This window comes from Scyliorhinus canicula, chromosome 2 (assembly GCF_902713615.1).
Source record: "Scyliorhinus canicula chromosome 2, sScyCan1.1, whole genome shotgun sequence".
Lineage (NCBI taxonomy): Eukaryota > Metazoa > Chordata > Chondrichthyes > Carcharhiniformes > Scyliorhinidae > Scyliorhinus > Scyliorhinus canicula.
The window spans coordinates 249,848,464-249,868,151 of NC_052147.1; the positions used below are offsets into that span (position 1 = coordinate 249,848,464).

General features: G+C 48.2%; 1 protein-coding gene across 1 annotated transcript in view; it reads right to left on the reverse strand.

Annotated features, from left to right (window-relative positions):
• The window catches only part of LOC119962094 (low-density lipoprotein receptor-related protein 1-like), a 2,271,162-nt gene that overhangs the window by 1,406,746 nt on the left and 844,728 nt on the right, over positions 1-19,688 (reverse strand). The window contains 1 exon segment of the mRNA XM_038789946.1: positions 14,332-14,595. Coding sequence (XP_038645874.1) covers positions 14,332-14,595 — 264 coding nt within the window.

The following is a 19,688-nucleotide window of genomic DNA, read 5'->3' on the forward strand; positions in this document are numbered from 1 at the left end:
TTGTTTATTGCGGACATAAAACATTTCTTCAAATCCACTTGAATTGACTTCAGCATCAAAACGTTTTTTTGACTCCTTTGTCACCATATATCATTTCACAAAAAAGAAAGACTTGGATAAATATAGCACCTTTTCCAACTTTAGGATCTGTCAAAGCACACTACAGCCAGTGAGGTACTGTTGAAGTTGAAGCAAAATGGTGCGGATGCTGGAAACGTGAAATAAAACGAAAATGTTGGAAATACTCAGCAGGTTTGGCAGCTTCTGTGGAGAGAGAAGCAGACTGATCATTTTGAGTCAGGTATGACTCTTCACGACTCCAATATTTCAAGATTGTTCAGCTCTTTATTAACTTAGAAATTGTGGTGAGATAACCACTGTAGTTATGCGTACTGCAGTAGGGGGATGTATGCCTGTACCTGTAATACAGGTTCCTCCGGTAAGCCCCTGCCGGCTAGCTCCGCCCACAGGGAGCTTGTGTATAAATATGCATGAGAGCTGCTCAGACCCTTAGTCTACAGTTGCAGATGGAGGGACAACATCGTACAACAATAAAGCCTCTATTGAACCAGTCTCTCGGCTTTGAGTATAATTGTTAGCGCTACAGAAATACTTTGTGTTTTGAAGCAATGTTGCCTCGAATTTCTTAAAACATTGTAAAATAGCCCTGGCAAAAGAGCAAACTTCCTCAATTGGTTGCACCACTTCAGAGAATACATCTCTCCACGCCATTCAATTACGTAGCTCTACCCAGGCAGCAGTAATTCAAATGAGTATTCGGAGTTTACACAAAAGCTGCTTTGGAATGGAATGTGCTCATAAACATAAGCACAGCAAGATCCAAAATTACTCGTTATTGGGTGTGAATTAATATTTCTGGATTGTTATGTTGATCTTCCTCTTGCTTTTTGTACACTTTGCAATGGACACCTGTCCTCTCACAAAGATACTGGGCGCGATTCTCCACTCCCCACGCTGCGTGGGAGAATCGCGGGAGGGACCCCCGACAAATTTCACGTCCCCCTCGCGCCCCCTGCGATTGCCCCCCCCCGCTCGGAAGAATCGCCGCTCGCCGTTTTTCACGGCGACCTCCGTTTCTCCAACCCCGATGGGCTGAGCGGCCTGCCGTTCGCGACCGTTTCACGACGACGGCAACCACATCTGGTCGCTGCCATCGTGAAACGGGTGTGGAGATGCCCGTTTGGGGCTTGTAGGGGGCCTGGTGGGAAATGAGCACCACGACTGTGCTCGGGAGGGGACAGGCCCGCAATCGGTGCCCACCGATCGTTGGGCCGGCTTCTCAATCGGACGCACTATTTCCCTCCGCCGTCCCGCAAGATCAAGCCGCCACGTCTTGCGGGGCGGCTGAGGGGAAAGACGGCCACCGCGCATGCGCGGGTTTGAGCTGTCAGCCGTCGTGATGTCAGCCGCGCATGCGCGGGTTGGAGCCGGCCAACCTGCGCATGCATGACTGACGTCACATAGACGCCGCCGTCGCGTCACTCTTGGCGCGCCGCCCAGCGGCCGAGAGTTATGGAGCGCCGCTCCTAGCCCTGCCGGGAGGGGAGAATACGGGGTGAGGAGCAGCCTCTGAGGCCGTCTTGAAACTCGGCCGAGTTCACGACAGCCCTCTCGATTTTTCCCGGGAGCGGAGAATTCCGCCCAATGTTCTGCATAAGAAAGGAAGAGGAGCAGTGAAGAATGGAGGCTTTAAGAGTGAGATGCTATGAGAGAAGGCATCAGCACAATTATTGCTACCCTAATTGTTGCTGTTGTTCTCGCTGTAGTTGCATGTCTTTTTTTTTAGGCAAATGAGCAACTCCACAGAAAAATTTGAAGCATTCTCCCATTTATGAGTAAAATGCTGAAAGTAATGTTTTTGGAAGCAGTCTGGTGTTTAAGAGGTTAGTGCCGTCACACAATTTTAAAACGTCTCTCAGGCAGAAGTGGCTGAAATTCAGATGAGATAAGCTGTGAGCAGCTTTCCCATAGATTGGAAAAAAGTACTGTCAGGTGGATGTACCTTTTAAAAATGGGTGTTTATCAAATAGCTGCAGTGATGTCAGTGTGTGGGTGGAGCTGGGCTGTCTGTCTTTCACTTTCGTTTTTGAGCTGGCAGTTGCAGTGTGTGTTTAGTTTCATTTTCAGAGGTGGATAGATGCATTTAAAGCAAGCAGCTGTATAATGATCACTCTCTCTACAAGCTAAAGAATGTATCCAGATCATTGATGATTTCAAAATAATACCTGTTTCTGTAGAGCATTTAAACCTGCTGTCTTTATTTTATAAAGGACTTAATTTATGGTTGCTCTTTGGAAAGTTATTAAGGGTTACCTATAGAATATTGTATGTGGGAAAGTATCAGTGTATGTAGTTGATAAGATGTTTACTGTGTGTTTATAACATGTTAACTGGATTGATAGAATAAACATTGTTTTGTTTTAAACATACTTTAGCTTTTTGTTGCACCACACCTGTAAAGTGGACCCTTGTTCTCCCCATAACCAAAATCTATTTAAAGGTGTGGGTCAAGTGAACTCCATGATATCTTTGGGGTTCTATAAACCCTGGCCCATAATCGTACTCAATTTTCTACAATCTTAGGTAAACACCACAACGATTGCATTGGGAAGTTCTCGATTCTCGGAAGTTGGGATGAATTGTCTGACATAACCACTCCCCATTACGTTTGAACAAAAGGATAGAAGACAGACCCAGAAAAAGTCACAGTCTGTTTTTTAAACACAAAGCCATACGGGCTTTAGTATGAAGGAGATATAAATATTTGTTAATTTCATCCTCCATTTCCTCATTATCCACTATTAATTTCCCATTCTCACTCTCTAGAGGAGCAATACTCACTGTCCTCACACTTTTCCTTTTCAAATACCTGTAGAAACTCTTTCTGTCTATTTCGACATTTCTAGCTAGCTTCCTCTCGTATTCTAATTTATTTTTCTACATTAATCTTTTTGGCATTCTCTGTCATTCTTCATGTTCTGCCAAATCATCTGTCCCGCCACTCATCTTTGCACACTTACATGCTTTTTCCTTAAGTTTAGTGGTTTCGTTAACTTCTTTAATTACCTAACTAATTAAGTAATTAAGAAAAGCCAGTAGAGATTTATTGAAGGCAATTCATGTTTAACTAATTTGCTTGGTTTTTGGAGGAGTTAACAAGAGTGTTTTGCTAGATTTTTGTAAAGAAGATTCTTATCAAGAGTCAGTGAGTTCCTGAATCTGCAAACCCGTCATTTGTAAGGAGGTCGCCACCTGAAATGCTTTCATTCCAGGGAAGCTGAGGGGGAATGGAGTCAGGTCCATCACCTCGGGAGGCTGGCCCAAGGCAGCAATAGAGGTGGGTGGAAAGCAAGGCCTACAGGCTGGATCACTTGGCTCTGTGTTTTGGAACATTAGCCCAGTTGCAACCCTTTACTCTTCAACAACATGCCCTTGTCCCCTTCTTGTTCGTCAATTCCACCCATGTCTCCTCATGACTCCCATTGAACAAAAAGTGGGCAGCACAGTAGCACAGTGGTTAGCACTATGGCTTCACAGTGCCAGGGTCCCTGGTTCGATTCCCAGCTTGGGTCACTGTCTGCGGAGTCTGCACTTTCTCCCCGTATCTGCGTGGGTTTCCTCCGGATGCTCTGGTTTCCTCACACTAGCCCGGAAAGACGTGCTGTTAGGCAATTTGGACATTCTGAATTCTCCCTCTGTTTACCCGAACATGCGTTGGAATGTGGCGACTTGGAGCTTTTCATCGTAACTTCATTGCAAGGTGAGCCTACTTGTGACAATAAAGATTATTTTTTAAAAAATATAATATCCTGCCTTCATGCTGCCTCATAATCTCTTTATGCTGTTCCATGCCTCCTCAAATTGCCCATACTCCCTCCATTCTGCCTCATATTTCCCCAGGCCTCCTCCTTATCAATGCCTCCCCCCTACCCCGCCCCCAAGTATCTGTTTTGCACAGAACCAATGAGTCATTGGCAAATCTTTGAAATTATCCTAAAAATGACACGATAAACACAGCCCTTCAGACTATCAATGTCATCAGCTTTTATGTACTTCAGATCTCTTCATCCTGTGTAAATATATACACTGGCAGTGAAAACTCTTCAAAGAACCAGATTATTATAAGGTAATAAAGATATGAATCAAATAAGGATCCCCTCCATTCTGCAGCTTTCTATGTATTGTGTGCTGTGATCTAAGTTGATTAGCCAGGCATTCATAATGAGGCCAGGTGGCAATTATGTCTCCAAAAGCAGGCTGAAATGGTTTGATGTTGTCTTTATATTACTAGATGTGTAAATACTGAATAAACAAACTACATATGTAGTTAGATGTAGTTAAATAGATATAGGGCACACGAACAAAGTAGCAAGCACGCCTAAACTACTAAACTACTATGCTACTGGTTTGGAGAGTAGGAGAGAGCGTGTAATTTTACATGTGGCTTCATGCTATCAATTAACCAAAAGACGTCTTTCATCTGACATATCTGAAATAATGAATGCAGTTGCCAAAGTCATGTCTGGGGATGCATGCCTGAACTTGATTAAAGAACATTTACCGATGTCTTATTAAACCTTTTTTAATATTCTATAACAAGCAAATTACTTGCAGAGCTATTTATGGTGTACAATATGAACACCATACAAATTAACAACTAAATCTCAGGTACTCATAGGTAAAACATCCAATTTCTGATCCTGTGGCCTGTCCTTCATAGAAACCAATGGGAAATTTTGCATTAAGCAAAAAAAAAATACCTTACGATATCAGCCTTACACAAAAGAAAAAGATTGCAAAACTATTTATATATGTGAAAAACCTGCATCAAAATAAATTGTATTATTAAACCAAAAGCTCTGATGTTAAAATTAGTCTATACAAACAAGCTGAGAGTGAAACAAAAGCCTTGTTTTACACCCTACTGGTTTTATTTCCATTGAAATCAATGGAAAATGAAATAGTGTGGGACTCAAAACTGGTTGTTAATTCACCGTCTCCACACCAACTTCATTCTTATTGTCATTCCAAGTGAATGATTCTTGTGGTGGTTGCTACACTCTTAAATGGTTTTAGAATTATCGAAGTGAATGATATCTGTAAAAACAGATATATCAATTTAGAATGCCTTTATGTTTTCTAAAATGTAATAGTTTACTTACGTCTTCTATTTTGGAAACATTATATGATTTCCCACCATAGAGCGCAGAAGGCATTTATTTTAATAAGAAGCACATGTTAATCTGACTTCAGAAGGAAGTCCCACAGTACACGGCATTGACTTGATGATTGCAAGTTGATTTTCAGACAGATTGTGCGCCATGCTTTTGTACATCATCTGTCATCTGTTAACTTTCCATTGAAAGTAATTATCCTGGATGTGCTCATATTTTCTGAGGAAATGTGAGCGGAGTTTTAGAAGAAACAATGGGGCGTAAATATGCAAATCAAGCCGAAAACTATTCTCAGAAACCTACTCAAACCCATATTTTCTCCATCTGAAGGACTATAGGGCTTTTAAATTTTGAATGGGAGGAGAAAAAGAAAAAATTAATTCTAAAACAGGACCCTTTTATTTCTAAATACTGGCATTCGTTGTGTAAATAATGAAAAAGAATTAAAGATTTAAGCAGTATTTTATGTGAATCACTGCAAATAGCAGCAATACTTTTGTCTTATTTAAAACAAAATGCTGTTTTCACCTGAAGAATTGAACCACCAGGTAAAATACCGTGAGCATTTGCCATAATATTCCTGCTCAAAATATCCACTACCTTTATGAGAACTTATTGTCACAAGTAGGCTACAATGAAGTTACTGTGTCGCCACATTCCGGCGCCTGTTTGGGGTGGCCAGTACGGGAATTGAACCCGCGCTGCTGGCATTGTTCTGCATTGCAAGCCAGCTGTTTAGCCCACTGTGCTAAACCAGCCCCTAATTGAATGCTTTATTGAATGCTTCCTAAAATCTTCTTCAACGGCTTTGAATCGGATTATTTAAAAGTTTCGCTTTTAAATCTTTTGCTGCCTGAAATTGAATCAAAGCAGAAATAAGAATTAAATTTTTGGGGGGGGAAATAAAATATTTGGTGTACTTCAACACAAAATGAATGCTTAATGTTAAATGGCACAGATGTTGTGCTCGAGGGAAGCACAGGTCAGAGAATCCATGCCACTGTGTTGGAAACTCAACCCCTTGATGCAGTTCCCTGCTGGGTGTGTAGGACTATTGAATTTACCCTGTAGCAAGGGTTAATTGCAAAGGTTTACCCTGGACATCCATCTTTGGCTAATGTTCCCATGCGCAATTGCATTGAACAATTCTTTTTTCCTTTCCATTTATTACTATTGATAAACAAATGTGCTGTGGAGTGGCATTTTTAATCAGCTTTAAGTGATACATAAATTATTATTTATAAGAATATGGAGTTTATCAAATATGAATAGACATGAGGACTGTTAGTACCCGATCTTTTATACACATGTATAGTTATACAAAAAAGGGCAACCATGCCTAATTATTAACAGATTGTTGAAATGTGAAAGCTAAAGTGCTATGGGAAAAGTATTGAATACAAGTGTTAAACCAAATGTTAAAGCAATAAATATTTCTAATCTCCCATGGAGATGAAAGAGCACAAATGTTTTGAACCCTCAGCTGAAATCAATCGGCAAAAAATAAGATAGGTAGTAAGTTCACAGAAGGAAATTCAAACTAACCTTCAATCCTTTTTTATCTGATACATGGAACTTTGTGAGATTTCCCTGTGGAATCCCCTGCCGGGGAATTTTCACAGGAGGTGTACAATGAGTGTTGTCGATAGTCATTTTAACGAAAATGGTACTCTAATGGTATTTATGGATTATTGAAATACATGGCTGGATGATTATTCATCGGTGTGATGGATCGTGACTCTTTAAAGCATTTTGCCGGAGTTCTGTCTCATTGGATTTTAACTTAAAACAGCAACGTTCCAGGGTGAAAGTTGGGAAATTGGCTGAAGGGAATGAAATAACAGGAATTATGTGTTGCAGAAATTATGTAAAGGTGTTAAAGTGTTGAGCAGGGTGCCCAAGGATGAATTTATTATTACTGTATTTCCAATTTACAATAACAGGTTAGATTCAGAAGCCGAATGTAAACTGGGCAAATATACAGCTCAAAAGGGAGCCAAATTTGAGGAGGTAGGTTGAGTTAGGTCAAATATGCATGGACGTATGTCGGTGGATTTCAAATGGAAAGAAAACACCGTGGGCACCAGTACTTCATGAAAGTTATGTTGTTAGATAAGGGAACTGAAGTGAGTTATGGGTTTTTATAGATTTGTTTCTCAGCACGGTGAGCAGAATTTGAAACGATTATCCAGAATAGCACAATGCAAAAAGGAGAACGGCATACTAAGTACTCCAGTCAGACATCAGATTGAGTATGGTGTCGAGTTCAGCTCACTTGAGGCAGTAAGGATGCACTCAAGCTTTTGAGACAGTTCACAAGAGATATGGGCCGGAATTCTCCGGTCGTTCATGCTGGCGGGGGTTCTTTGAGGTGGTTTCAACTGGAGTTACTATTAACAGCAGCGGGACCAGAGAATCTCGCCACCAGCAAACGTCACGCCGCCTCCCGCTGCTGGGAAACACGCGGCTGGGAGGTCGGTGAATCCATCCAACATCAGTAACCTGCGATGTTTAAAGGTATATTAAATCTGTTGTTGTTGTTCACTAAGCTATGAAAAACGGCTGGAGAAACCTGGGGCTGGATTTTCAATGCGGGATCAAAATCCTGATGCAAGGGCACTTTCTGGGTCCTGACACCGAACCCAGACAGCATCATTCACACAAAATGGTTTGGAATGTAAATGGTTCAATTGACCAGGAGGCAAACTCAGTGCCCAGTTAGAGGTGGGAGGTGCTTGCTCAGCACCAGTAGCAAAGGCAGCTGGCAGCCCTGTTGGTGTCTTCTTCTGCCCTGCCAATTTGAGAAGGCAGCTCTTGAAAGACCATGGGGTGGTAAACAGCAGACAGCAGTAAAAACTAAGGGCCAGAGTTCATGCTGCCATTAATTGGCCCAACAGGTTTGTCTCAAAAACATCTCATAAGAAATTTATCTGGGCCTGAGGGTGAATACAACAGCACTGAACTGCTGTTTAGAAGGCTGTTCAGACTCGCCAGAAACAATTTTGAAAAGTGAATTCTGTTTCAGACTCCTTAAGGAGTTTAAGGGGCTCTCTTCCCCACTCCCTGTTCCATGCCGACCCTTTGAAAATTCAGAACTGTCTTGGAGGCGTTGAGATCCCGAGATAACCTCCAGAATCGTGATCTTCAAAGCCCAACAGCCCGGGGTCCAGATCTCGCAGTCCTTTGAAAATCTTAGCTCCAGGCTTCTCAGCCTGAAAAGGTAATCTCAAAGTCATGAATGACAGCAAATGGTCAAACAAGATTGATTTAATTACAAATTAAATCACAACAAAGGGACAAAGTGCTAGACCACAGCAGTAGCAATTCCAATTTGGGACCGATGTGATGGGGTTCTCCTTTGGAAAGGTTCTTATCTGCTTATACCGTATTTTACACGGTGAACAATATGGTGGCAATGACTTCTTAAAATCCTTGCTCATTTGTCACATTAGACTCACACTACTCGATTTTTTAGAGGTCTTGAGAGGAAGTGACTCTGCTTCTGAGCCAGAAGCTGTGGATTTGCGTCCTCGCCCAAAACTTGATGGCCAATAAGAAAGGTGTGTTTACAACATGGTCAAACTATCAACCTGCAATCCTTCCAGGGCATGCCAATGGGAGGTACTAGGAGGCAGAGAGTCCTGGTCAGCCATGTGGTAGAAAGAATGCTGGAGCCCCTACCATCACTCTCCATAACTCCATACTACACCATGCATGTAAATGTGCTTGTTGCCATACCAACTTGGACTACCTACGTTAACTACTGCAATTTCTGATAAGATGCTGAAATAGACAGTCACTGTCTCACCAAAATATTTGAATTAAAAGTCCTAATGTTTTGGGGCCTCACTGTAATTTTGGTCTTCAATGGGCAGAGTGCGCTGAACCATCAGGCGAGGCATCCTCAAAAGGTTTTGCTGCCATTCCAAAATAAAACTAAGAAACCGTTTGCACAATTATATTTGAAAGGGTAGAATTCTGGCATTGTAAAATTTCAACCACTGCTAGCCCCTCTGTCCCCTTTTCCCCACTGGCTTTACAACTTCCAAAAGTCCCTCGCCTCCCCATCTATCCTAGTTTTAAATGGGAATTTTTGGCTGGTTTCTATACAGGAACCTAGGGCTGGATTCTCCAAAAATGGGGCTTTGTTTACATTGGCTTTTATGCCAGACTTTCCTTATATATTAAGTGCTATTCACCTACCTGCAGGGGGCTGGCAGGGCTCCGGAGTGCTTCTCGCAGCTTTAGCTGCGGATACAGGCCCTCGCCCTTCCGGTTCCGAGTCCACGCATATGCACGGCGGCAGCCTCAAGCGGCCGAACCGAACGCGATGGCGGACTCAGCCGGCGGACCTGGACCAACAAACAAGGGGCGGGATTCTCCATCCCCACGCAGGGTCGGAGAATCGGCCGGCAGCGGCGTTATTCCCGCTCCCGCAGGGTTTTTAAATCTCTGACCGGCCAAAAACCGGCGCTGTGCAAATCCCGCCGGCAGCCTCTGAAAACAGCTGGCGCCGGCGGGATGTCATTATATTTTTAGTTTCCACAAATCTCCGGCCCGGATGGGCCGAAGTCCCGCCGACGTGGCCACGGGTCACGTCGGCGAAAATCACAGTTGCTTTAAAACGTCGTCAACCATTGATGATGGTTGACGCCGTTCAGTGTCGGGGGGGTGGGTTGCGGCATCGGGGGGGGGTGGGTTGCGGCATCGGGGGGGGGGTTGCGGCATGGGGGGGGTTGCGGCATCGGGGGGGGGTTTGCGGCATCGGGGGGGTTTGCGGCATCGGGGGGGTGGGTTGCGGAATCGGGGGGGGGTTTGGGGGCAGCGGCGTGCAGAGAGGGGGGGCGACGGATGCCCGGGGCCAACGCACCGTCGCCCCCCCCCTCTGTACGCCGCTGCCCCCGACCCCAACCACCCCCCCCTCACCACCCCACCTCCCTCCAATGCCCCTACCCCCCTCCCCACCACCCCTACCCCCCACCCCACCACCCCTACCCCCCTCCCCACCACCCCTACCCCCCTCCAATGCCGCCCCCCCATCCCCCCTCCAACGCCGCCCCCCCCATCTCTCGCAACGCCGCAACCCCCCCACCCTCAACGCCGCAACCCCCCCTCATCGCCGGGTCCCCCCCCCTCAACGCCGGTACCCACACACCCCCCCTCTCTCCTCCTCCCCCCCTCCTTCCTCCCCCCCCCCCCTTCCTCCTCCCCCCTTCCTTCCTCCTCCCCCCCTTCCTTCCTCCGTTAGTGGGGGGGGGGTGCGGCGTTGGAGTGGGGTAGGGGTGGTGAAGGGGGTAGGGGTGGTGAGGGGAGGGGGTTGGGGTAGGGGCAGCGGCGTGCAGAGGGGGGGCGACGGTGCGTTGGCCCCGGGCATCCGTCGCCCCCCCTCTCTGCACGCCGCTGCCCCTACCCCAACCCCCCCCTTCACCACCCCTACCCCCCTCCAACGCCTCACCCCCCCACCCCCCACTAACGCCGCACCCCACCCCCCCACTAATGAGGAAGGAAGGGGGGGAGGAGGAAGGAAGGGGGGAGGAGGAAGGAGGGGGGGGTGTGGGTACCGGCCTTCAGAGGGAGGGGGGGTGTGGGTACCAGCCTTCAGAGGGAGGGGGACGGGGTGTGGGTACCGGCGTTGAGGGGGGGGGACCCGGCGTTGAGAGGGGGGGGTTGCGGCGTTGCGAGAGATGGGGGGGCGGCGTTGGAGGGGGGTGGGGGGGCGGCGTTGGAGGGGGGTAGGGGTGGTGGGGAGGGGGGTAGGGGCGTTGGAGGGAGGTAGGGGTGGTGAGGGGGGGGTGGTTGGGGTAGGGGGCAGCGGCGTACAGAGGGGGGGGGCGACGGTGCGTTGGCCCCGGGCATCCGTCGCCCCCCCCCCTCTCTGCACGCCGCTGCCCCCAACCCCCCCCCCCCCGATGCCGGATCGCTCTTCTCCCCCCCCCCCCCCCCCCAATGCCGGGTTGCTCTTCTCCCCCCTCCCAATGCCGGGTCGCTCTTCTCCTCCCCCCCCCCAATGCCGGGTCGCTCTTCTCCTCCCCCCCCATGCCAGGTCGCTCTTCTCTCCCCCCCCCCCAATGCCGGGTCGCTCTTCTCCCCCCCCCCCCCCCCCCAATGCCGGGTTGCTTTTCTCCCCCCCCCCCACCAATGCCGGTCGCTCTTCTCCCCCCCCCCCCAATGCGGGGTCGCTCTTCTCCCCCCCCCCATGCCGGGTCGCTCTTCTCCCCCCCCCCATGCCGGGTCGCTCTTCTCCCCCCCCCCCCCCCAATGCCGGGTCGCTCTTCTCCCCCCCCCCCCAATGCCGGGTCGCTCTTCTCCCCCCCCCCCATGCCGGGTCGCTCTTCTCCCCCCCCCCCCAATGCCGGGTCGCTCTTCTCCCCCCCCCAATGCCGGGTCGCTCTTCTCCCCCCCCACAATGCCGGGTCGCTCTTCTCCCCCCCCCCCCAATGCCGGGTCGCTTTTCTCCCCCCCCCCATGCCGGGTCGCTCTTCTCCCCCCCCCTCCCCATTCCGGGTCGCTCTTCTCTGCCCCCCCCCAATGCCGGGTCGCTCTTCTCCCCCCCCCCCCCCCCCAATGCCGGGTCGCTCTTCTCCCCCCCCCCCCCCCCCCATGCCAGGTCGCTCTTCTCCCCCCACCCCACTGGGTCTCTCTCTCTCCCCACCACACAAACGCCGGGACTCGCCACTTCCGCAGCTGGAGAAACTGACGCCTATCGCGTCAGTCCGCTGCTGGCCCTTCCGGGAACGGAGATTGCCAGCTTAAAAGAAGGCCCGGACGCCGGAGTCATGCACACCGCTTTTTCCCGCCGGAAATGGGCGTCACGTCGGTCCGCGGAGAATTTCGCCCAAGGTTCCAAAGATCTGCCCCGCACCACTCCATCTAACCCACCCGATCACCACCTCAGCTGTCCATAAGGCCTTCCCCGGTATATAATCCCCCCGTCCGCAGCCGCCGTGTGCGAGTCCCAACCAGTTAGACCCACGTCATTGGGAATTCGGCCAGTCAGGGCTGGAGCATCGCTGGGAGGCCTCTGGCAAGGCAATGGTCCCCCAGCCACACCATGTAAATCGCGCGTGAGCAATTCTCCGGGCACTGGAGAATCATGGGAGTGGCGCCGGGCCCAATTTGGATTCTCATTCCTCGTGCCAAACGCGATTAAGGCAAGGGGCTGCAGAGAATCCAGCCCCATAGGTTTTCGCCCCTCTGGAGTGACAAGCTGTCAGTCATCCTCGTTCAGATATTCAACACTACATTGTGTTTAACTGAGTGATACCCACACTCAAAAGTGGATCAATCCTCCCACTAATGTTATCGATCATGTGGAATAAGCTTCCTGCTCATTGCCTGAAGCTGGACACCAAAATCATCGTCAGAGTGATTGACTAATGTAACGACAATACAAAAGCCTGAGAAAACATCAGAAATGGTTTGATGCCATGGTTGTAGGTTGGCGTGGACCATCTGTCTGTCTAAGAAGTGAAATTAGTCTGGACTAATTTCATAGAATTTACAGTGCAGAAGGAGGCCATTCAGCCCATCGAGTCTGCACTGGCTCTTGGAAAGAGTACCCTACCCAAGCCCATACCTCCACCCTATCCCGATAACCCAGTAACCCCACCTAACACTAAGGGCAATTTGGACCCTGAGGGCAATTTAGCATGGCCAATCCACCTAACCTGCACATCTTTGGGCTGTGGGAGGAAACCGGAGCACCCGGAGGAAACCCACGCACACACGGGGAGAACGTGCAGACTCCACACAGACAGTGACCCAAGCCGGGAATCGAACCTGGGACCCTGGAGCTGTGAAACATTTGTGCTAACCACTATGCCACCGTAATGCCCTATGAGCAAATAAAGATCTAATGGACCTCCTGATACCAACTAAGATGTTTTAAAAATGTCACTTCTGTCAGCCTCATTTCCCCAGAAAACTACAGCATTTTTAAATTGAACATTCATATTTATCAATGTCTTTGGTGGTATTTTATTTAATCTTCGTCAGTGATCACTCGCTAACGAGTATGATTGTCCTCCTAAGCAATTCCGTGCTGCTGGTCATGGGTTCTGTGGGTTCCACCACTATAACAACAAGTAATGTAACCATCAGTAACCACCATTGATTTACTGGCCACGTCCCGCCAAATCACGACGGGTGAGGCCTGTTCCGGGATCCCCGACAAGACGTCACGACCTGGATCCCGCCCACAACAGGAGGGACACAGACTTGCAGAGTTAAGTATGCTTGAAAGCTTATTTAACTCTGCCGCCGCCAGATCGAACCGGCTCCCAGAATCTAACTGCCCCGAGGAGGAGACCCCAGCCAGGAGCCATTTACCACTGGCCACCACATATGGGGACCAGACGGAACGGCACTTTGGGGGGTGTCTCCAAGACGAAAGGAGGTTTCCGGCTGGTTACTATCTGGACACGGTGGTATGAGGCACCTTGGCCCTGCCAGCCTGGTACCCTGGCAGTGCCACCTGGACCCCCGGCAGCACCATCTGGGTGCCGGTTTGGCACTACCAGAGTGCCCATTTGGCACTGCCAGGGTAGAAGAGGCATTACCAGGATGCCAGGCTGGCAGGGTCAAGGCGCCCAAGTAGCATTTTCCCACGCCGGGCATAGGGTCCGGGTGAACCTTGCCCTTATGAGGTGGAGTGCGGGGGGCCGCGAGGATCCTCTGAGTTGGGGCATTGGGGGGGTGTGGGGGTCATGTTGGGTGGTTGAGAGATCGGTGTGCCTCTCTCCCTGCACTGAGGAGCGCCGCTCGTCTAAATTCCTCAGTGCAGGAAATACAATTGATGATGACCTTGATGGGGTGTTCCCCATTGAGGGCCAAATAAAACCCAGATTGTCATTAGATAGCAGGGTCATCCCTGCTAGTATCCTACAAGTATCCTACATCCCTACAAGTATTAGGAACTACCCCTCTAATCCCACCCAGAACGGACTTTTTTTTAAAATTGGATTGCGCCCAATGTCTTTCAAAACATGTGAATGAGTTAACATTGGTCAGACTTGTCAAAGGCATTCAAATCGGCAAAACAAAAATATTTTGCAATAGATTGATTGCAAATCTATCTGTTGTAATAGAATGAATTCTAAAGTATATCCAGGTACTTAAAGGTACTGAAAAGACTCACTGTGCAGGCTGTGTGAAATATTGATGACTCGCTCTTCAGTAAATCCATTCAGTGGTGTCATCTTGGCACATTTCAGTTCAGCATGAGTAGACATTTCCTCAGCTGTTATCCAGCAGACCAGCTCCTCATCATAAATAAAATCCAGAGCAATGATTCCATTATTGTTGACAGAATTCAAAGTCGGAACACTTGATCCATTCAGACTGGTCATCAGAATACTTTTAACATTGGCGATTAAAAGTACAGGTGGTCTATCAATTGGTTCTGGAAAAGATTAAGTTAATAAGGAGTTATATTTTAAAATAAAATTACTTGACAATAGCTTTCAATTACAAAGCTGTAATCAATCCAGAACTTGGAAAACAAACAGACTATGCAGAATAAAAAGGGAATCATGTAATTTATTCTGCTGGCGTGGCATAAAATGATGCATGAGAAGCAAAACTGATGTTCACATTATGGGAAAAGAGTTGCACATTGGCTAATAATTTCGCTTCCACTGGAAATCCAGTCGACATAGTAAAGCTCAGGCCAGAGTGAAAATTACCACTGCTGATTTCTCCTCTCCGGGCGAGTTGCATGGCCTGGAATTTCAGGGGTAGATTTTCTCCTTAACCTAGCAGCGTACTTATAAAGTGGGGCCAAATACTAGTCACTGAGATTGGAGTCTTCCCTGCTCCTTGGGGGGAAGCAGCAAGAAGACCTTGGGTAGCCCTAGTCTTCTGAAGGAAAAAAGGGTAAGACACAATTACAAGTACTTCTCTGTGTGATCCTCAGTCTGTCCACACAAACATGGAAGCATTTACGCCACAATGCCCTTCTGTTGGGGTACCAATGAGAAATAATCCAGGGTATTTAGATGGGAGGCTAGGCGGTATCCCTATATAAAATACCAGCCTCTACTTAATTTACATGCCCGCCTATTTGCATCAAGAGGAGAAATGCAGTGGAAGGGAAGAATAATTCTTCTTATCCTCCTGGGAAATGCACAAGGTTCAGAGCAAAGGAAAATTACTCATTTTTTCAAAAGAGTAAATTCATTCAAATGATTGACATTTTTAGTAATGATTCAATTTCCTTATTAAGAATATATTATCGATGTTCTGAAATTCTAATTTGAAAATCACCAGTTCAGCCATTCCAAATATGGCAGTGCACTTGTTTGACTTTCATCAATGAACTAAGTACAGTGCAGTAGCAAAGTGACCCCTCGCTGGAGAGAGAAAAGCTGGCATCATTACCAGATTCCCTCCAAAATGGGATCACTGTGCTAAACAATCACCCAAGGGGCTGGTTTAGCACAGGGCTAAATCGCTGGCTTTTAAAGCAGACCAAAGCAGGCCAGCAGCACGGTTCAATTCCCGTACCAGCCTCCCCGAACAGACGGCAGAATGTGGCGACTAGGGGCTTTTCACAGTAACTTCATTTGAAGCCTACTTGTGATAATAAGCGATTTTCATTTCATTTCATTTCGGATAAAACTAGAACTGCACTGGGCCTGAAAATTATGAGGCCATCAGGCATGCCTGTTTCCCTCATTTTGGCCAAATCTGGCTCAGGGTTTGGGCTGCATGTCCTCATGAGGAGGACTGGCAATTAGGCTTACAAGTCTGCCGATCTCCCTGGGTGGTGTTGGTGCAGTCAAAGGCTTCCTTGCCAAGGGATTGCCCTACCCACACCTCTTCCTGGATGACTGTTTAATTTTTTGTTAAAATGGACGCGATCCTCCGACCACGCTGCGCCTGAAAAGCAGCCCGCCGAGGCAAAGCATGGCCGATGAAAGCTGGGAGGCCCTCTCCCAGGATCTACCCTGCTCGCAACACCTCGCGACATGCAATGAGATGTTGGAAGGGGAATCCCGTCCACAATGGGCAGGATCACTTTTTGGCAAATCTGCATATTAGAGGGAAGCTCTAAGCCTTACTCAAACATGCAGATTCCCGAGGTACCTGAGACTTTGAGATTCAATCCCTTTAACGCGGGGACCTCGGGTGAGTGCCATATGGGACTGGTCCCCACAACCGGGACCAGATGGAACAGCACTCGTGGGGGCCTCCAAGGGGATCGGAGGCCCCCAGCCACATGGCTTTGGCATTGCCGGTGCCACCTGGGTACCCTGGTAGTGCCAGCATGGGATCCTGCAGTGTCACCTAGGTGTCAGCTTGGCATTGCCAAGGTGCCCAGGTGGCACTCCCAGCTGGCCGCACAGCCAGGGTGCCAGGTTGGCACTGCAGGCTGGGGTTGCCTGGTGTGGGTGTTGTGGGTGCAGGAGGGGGGGGGGGGGGGGGGGGGGCTGGGGGATCCTGCCATGTTGTGTTTGGGCTGAGGGGGAGGTTGGGGATTCTTTTTGGTCACTCGGAGATCGGGATGCCATTTTTAAATGGCGTCCCATCTCTCGCCACAATGGGGAGTCTCGGCGAGCAGAGCTCCCCATTATACAAAATGGGGCTATGTGCAGCCTCGGCTGTGCATTCCCCATTCATAGAATCATAGAATCTACAGGGCAGGAGGTGGCCATTCGGTCCATCGAGTCTGCAACGGCCCTTGGAAACAGCACCCCATTTAAGCCCACATCTCCACCCTATCCCTATAACCCAGTAACCCCACCTAAGCCTTTTGGACACTAAGGGCAATTTAGCATGGCCAATCCACCTAACCTGCACGTCTTTGGACTGTGGGAGGAAACCGGAGCACCCGGAGGAAGCTCACGCAGACACAGGGAGAATGTGCAGGCTCCGCACAGACAGTTACCCAAGCGTAATTCGAATCTGGGGCCCTGGAGCTGTGAAGCAATTGTCCTAACCACTGTGCTACCGTGCTGCCCCCTTATTCGGGCCCCTTATTCAAAGCGAGTCATGTTGAACAGCCATGTGTTTCTTGGCACTGCAAGTGCCAGGAAACACGCGCCTAAACAAGCTCACTCAGGGGCTTTGCTCCCTTTTGGGAAGATCGCACCCAAAGTTTTTTTAGAAAGTGGCTTAGTGGGCCTCTTCCTGTAGAAGCGCCATATCAATAACTTATTACTGTAGCTGGGTGCTCCTTTAAAGCTCTATGGCCTCTGCCTGGTTCTCCAGCTTTGAAAGCTCACTTCACATCCTAAATTGAGCAGATAATCTGTTTCCCTGGCAATTGAAGGACATGCCCCAGTCAAAATTCAACTGTTTCACCCACAGGGCAAGATCTGGACTGGGAAACTGTTCCGGCTCTTGTTTCCTGCCACCATAGCAAAGCATCCCTCCAAAAATATTGATGGTCTTTGTGTTGCAAAAAATGTTCTGCAATTCTTTGAATCCGTTCAGAAGTAAAAATAAACTATCAGAACTCCGTTCTGGTACAGAGACAAAAACTTACCATGTGGTTTAAGATCTACCAATTTGGTGGTAATGAAGCAAACAAATTCAATTTAGCTGGACCTTTTACATATTCTATATTTTACAAAGTTTGATAGAATTTAACAGTAAGGATTTTTTTTAAATTTGCATTTTGAGTTGTGAAAATGGATAAACACCAGAGCTTCTGCTCACTGATAGATTTTTCACGGATAGAGAATTTATGATCGTTCATGCATGCCTGTGCTGGTCGGTCGCATTATGGGGAACATTAAAGATGAAGCACCTTTTTGTGCTTAGCCATCATGTGTCCCCAAAGGTTCCTACAACATCCCTTGCTTTTATCAAGGGATTTGTTAGGTCGGCTGCTGGCATCTTGAAATATACAATGCATCTTTTTATGTTTTGTTTTACTGCAGGAGCAATTGGTAAAGGTATATTTTTATTGAAAGCACAATTGGCAAAGTTATATTTGTCAACACTCTGATTAGTTGATGGTAATATGGTCGAGTACAAATTTATCAATGACAGATGTCTCAAAATGTTAGGCTTTATGTGTTGCAAGGACTACAGATTACAAATGGAGAAAAATCGAATTATGCACCATGGCCACACAGTAGCTTGCAATTGTACCGCCCTTTCGACAAAGTAAAATATCCCAACGTGCTTCACAGGAATCTATTGGAAAGGTCTGACACTGAGGGACATAAGGAGATATGCGTCCATAACATCCTCAGAGCTGCAAGCAGCAGTGGACTGCCACTATGTGGTTAATTTGTAAAGCTCTTACCTCGCCTGACCTTCCTGATTCAGGCCAGCTGAGACTAAAGGTGCATATTGCATCCATAGCTCCAGTGGCGAAGTGCAAACGGAGCAGAAAAAAGGAGGTCTCAACCCTTTTTTGCAGCACTAGCTACCATAAAGCAGGTGCGTTTAAGGTCCCATTGAAAGTAAGAAGGGAAATTTCTCAGGTAAGTGAATGGGATGTGGGGGTTGGAGTTCAGACATCAGCAGTGGGGGGTGGGGGTGGTGTCCGGATATTGGAGGTTGAGGGGTTTGGACTCAGGGTGATTGGGAGTGTGGAGCCTGGCTGGGTCAGAGGTGAAGTTGGTTTCCAGTAGGATGGGGAATCCTGTGCGGGTGGGGTGGGGAATACCATGGAGGGGTGAGGTGCCCAGTGTGAGGGGAGTAGATGGTGTCCCATGCGAGGTCAGTCTGGGCGTTTAAAATAGTTACTCAGGAGTTAGAAGTGCTTGTTTTCCTTCTAATTCTTTCAGAGTAACCAAGAGTGCAAAACTGGCAGAATCATCCAAAGTTAACGACTTAAATCATTCCGTCAGATGGTTCCCAATCCAGTGAAATTGTCCAGAGAAAGTTAGTCTCTCTGGACAATTGCAAGGTAAACCCTGACCCGGGAACTTCTGAGAGGGATTCCTCACACATCTTTGGGGTATCCCCCAAATCAGACTCTGGGGAGGCAGGATTATATGAGCCACTAATCACAATCTACCGACATCCTTGTGCCCACCCTCGTACGTGATAGAACATAGAACATAGAACAGTACAGCACAGAACAGGCCCTTCGGCCCTCAATGTTGTGCCGAGCCATGATCACCCTACTCAAACCCACGTATCCACCCTATACCCGTAACCCAACAACCCCCCCCTTAACCTTACTTTTATTAGGACACTACGGGCAATTTAGCATGGCCAATCCACCTAACCCGCACATCTTTGGACTGTGGGAGGAAACCGGAGCACCCGGAGGAAACCCACACACACAGGGGGAGGACGTGCAGACTCCACACAGACAGTGACCCAGCCGGGAATCGAACCTGGGACCCTGGAGCTGTGAAGCATTTATGCTAACCACCATGCTACCCTGCTGCCCCTTCTGTATCCAACAAACAGTGATGAGGCTGGTAAATCTCGCAAGATGTCTATCACTAAACTTACCGGCCTTGTCCCGCCTCCAAAGATCGAACGAGATCTTGTGAGGCGTTGTAATCTGGATCCTGCCCACAATGG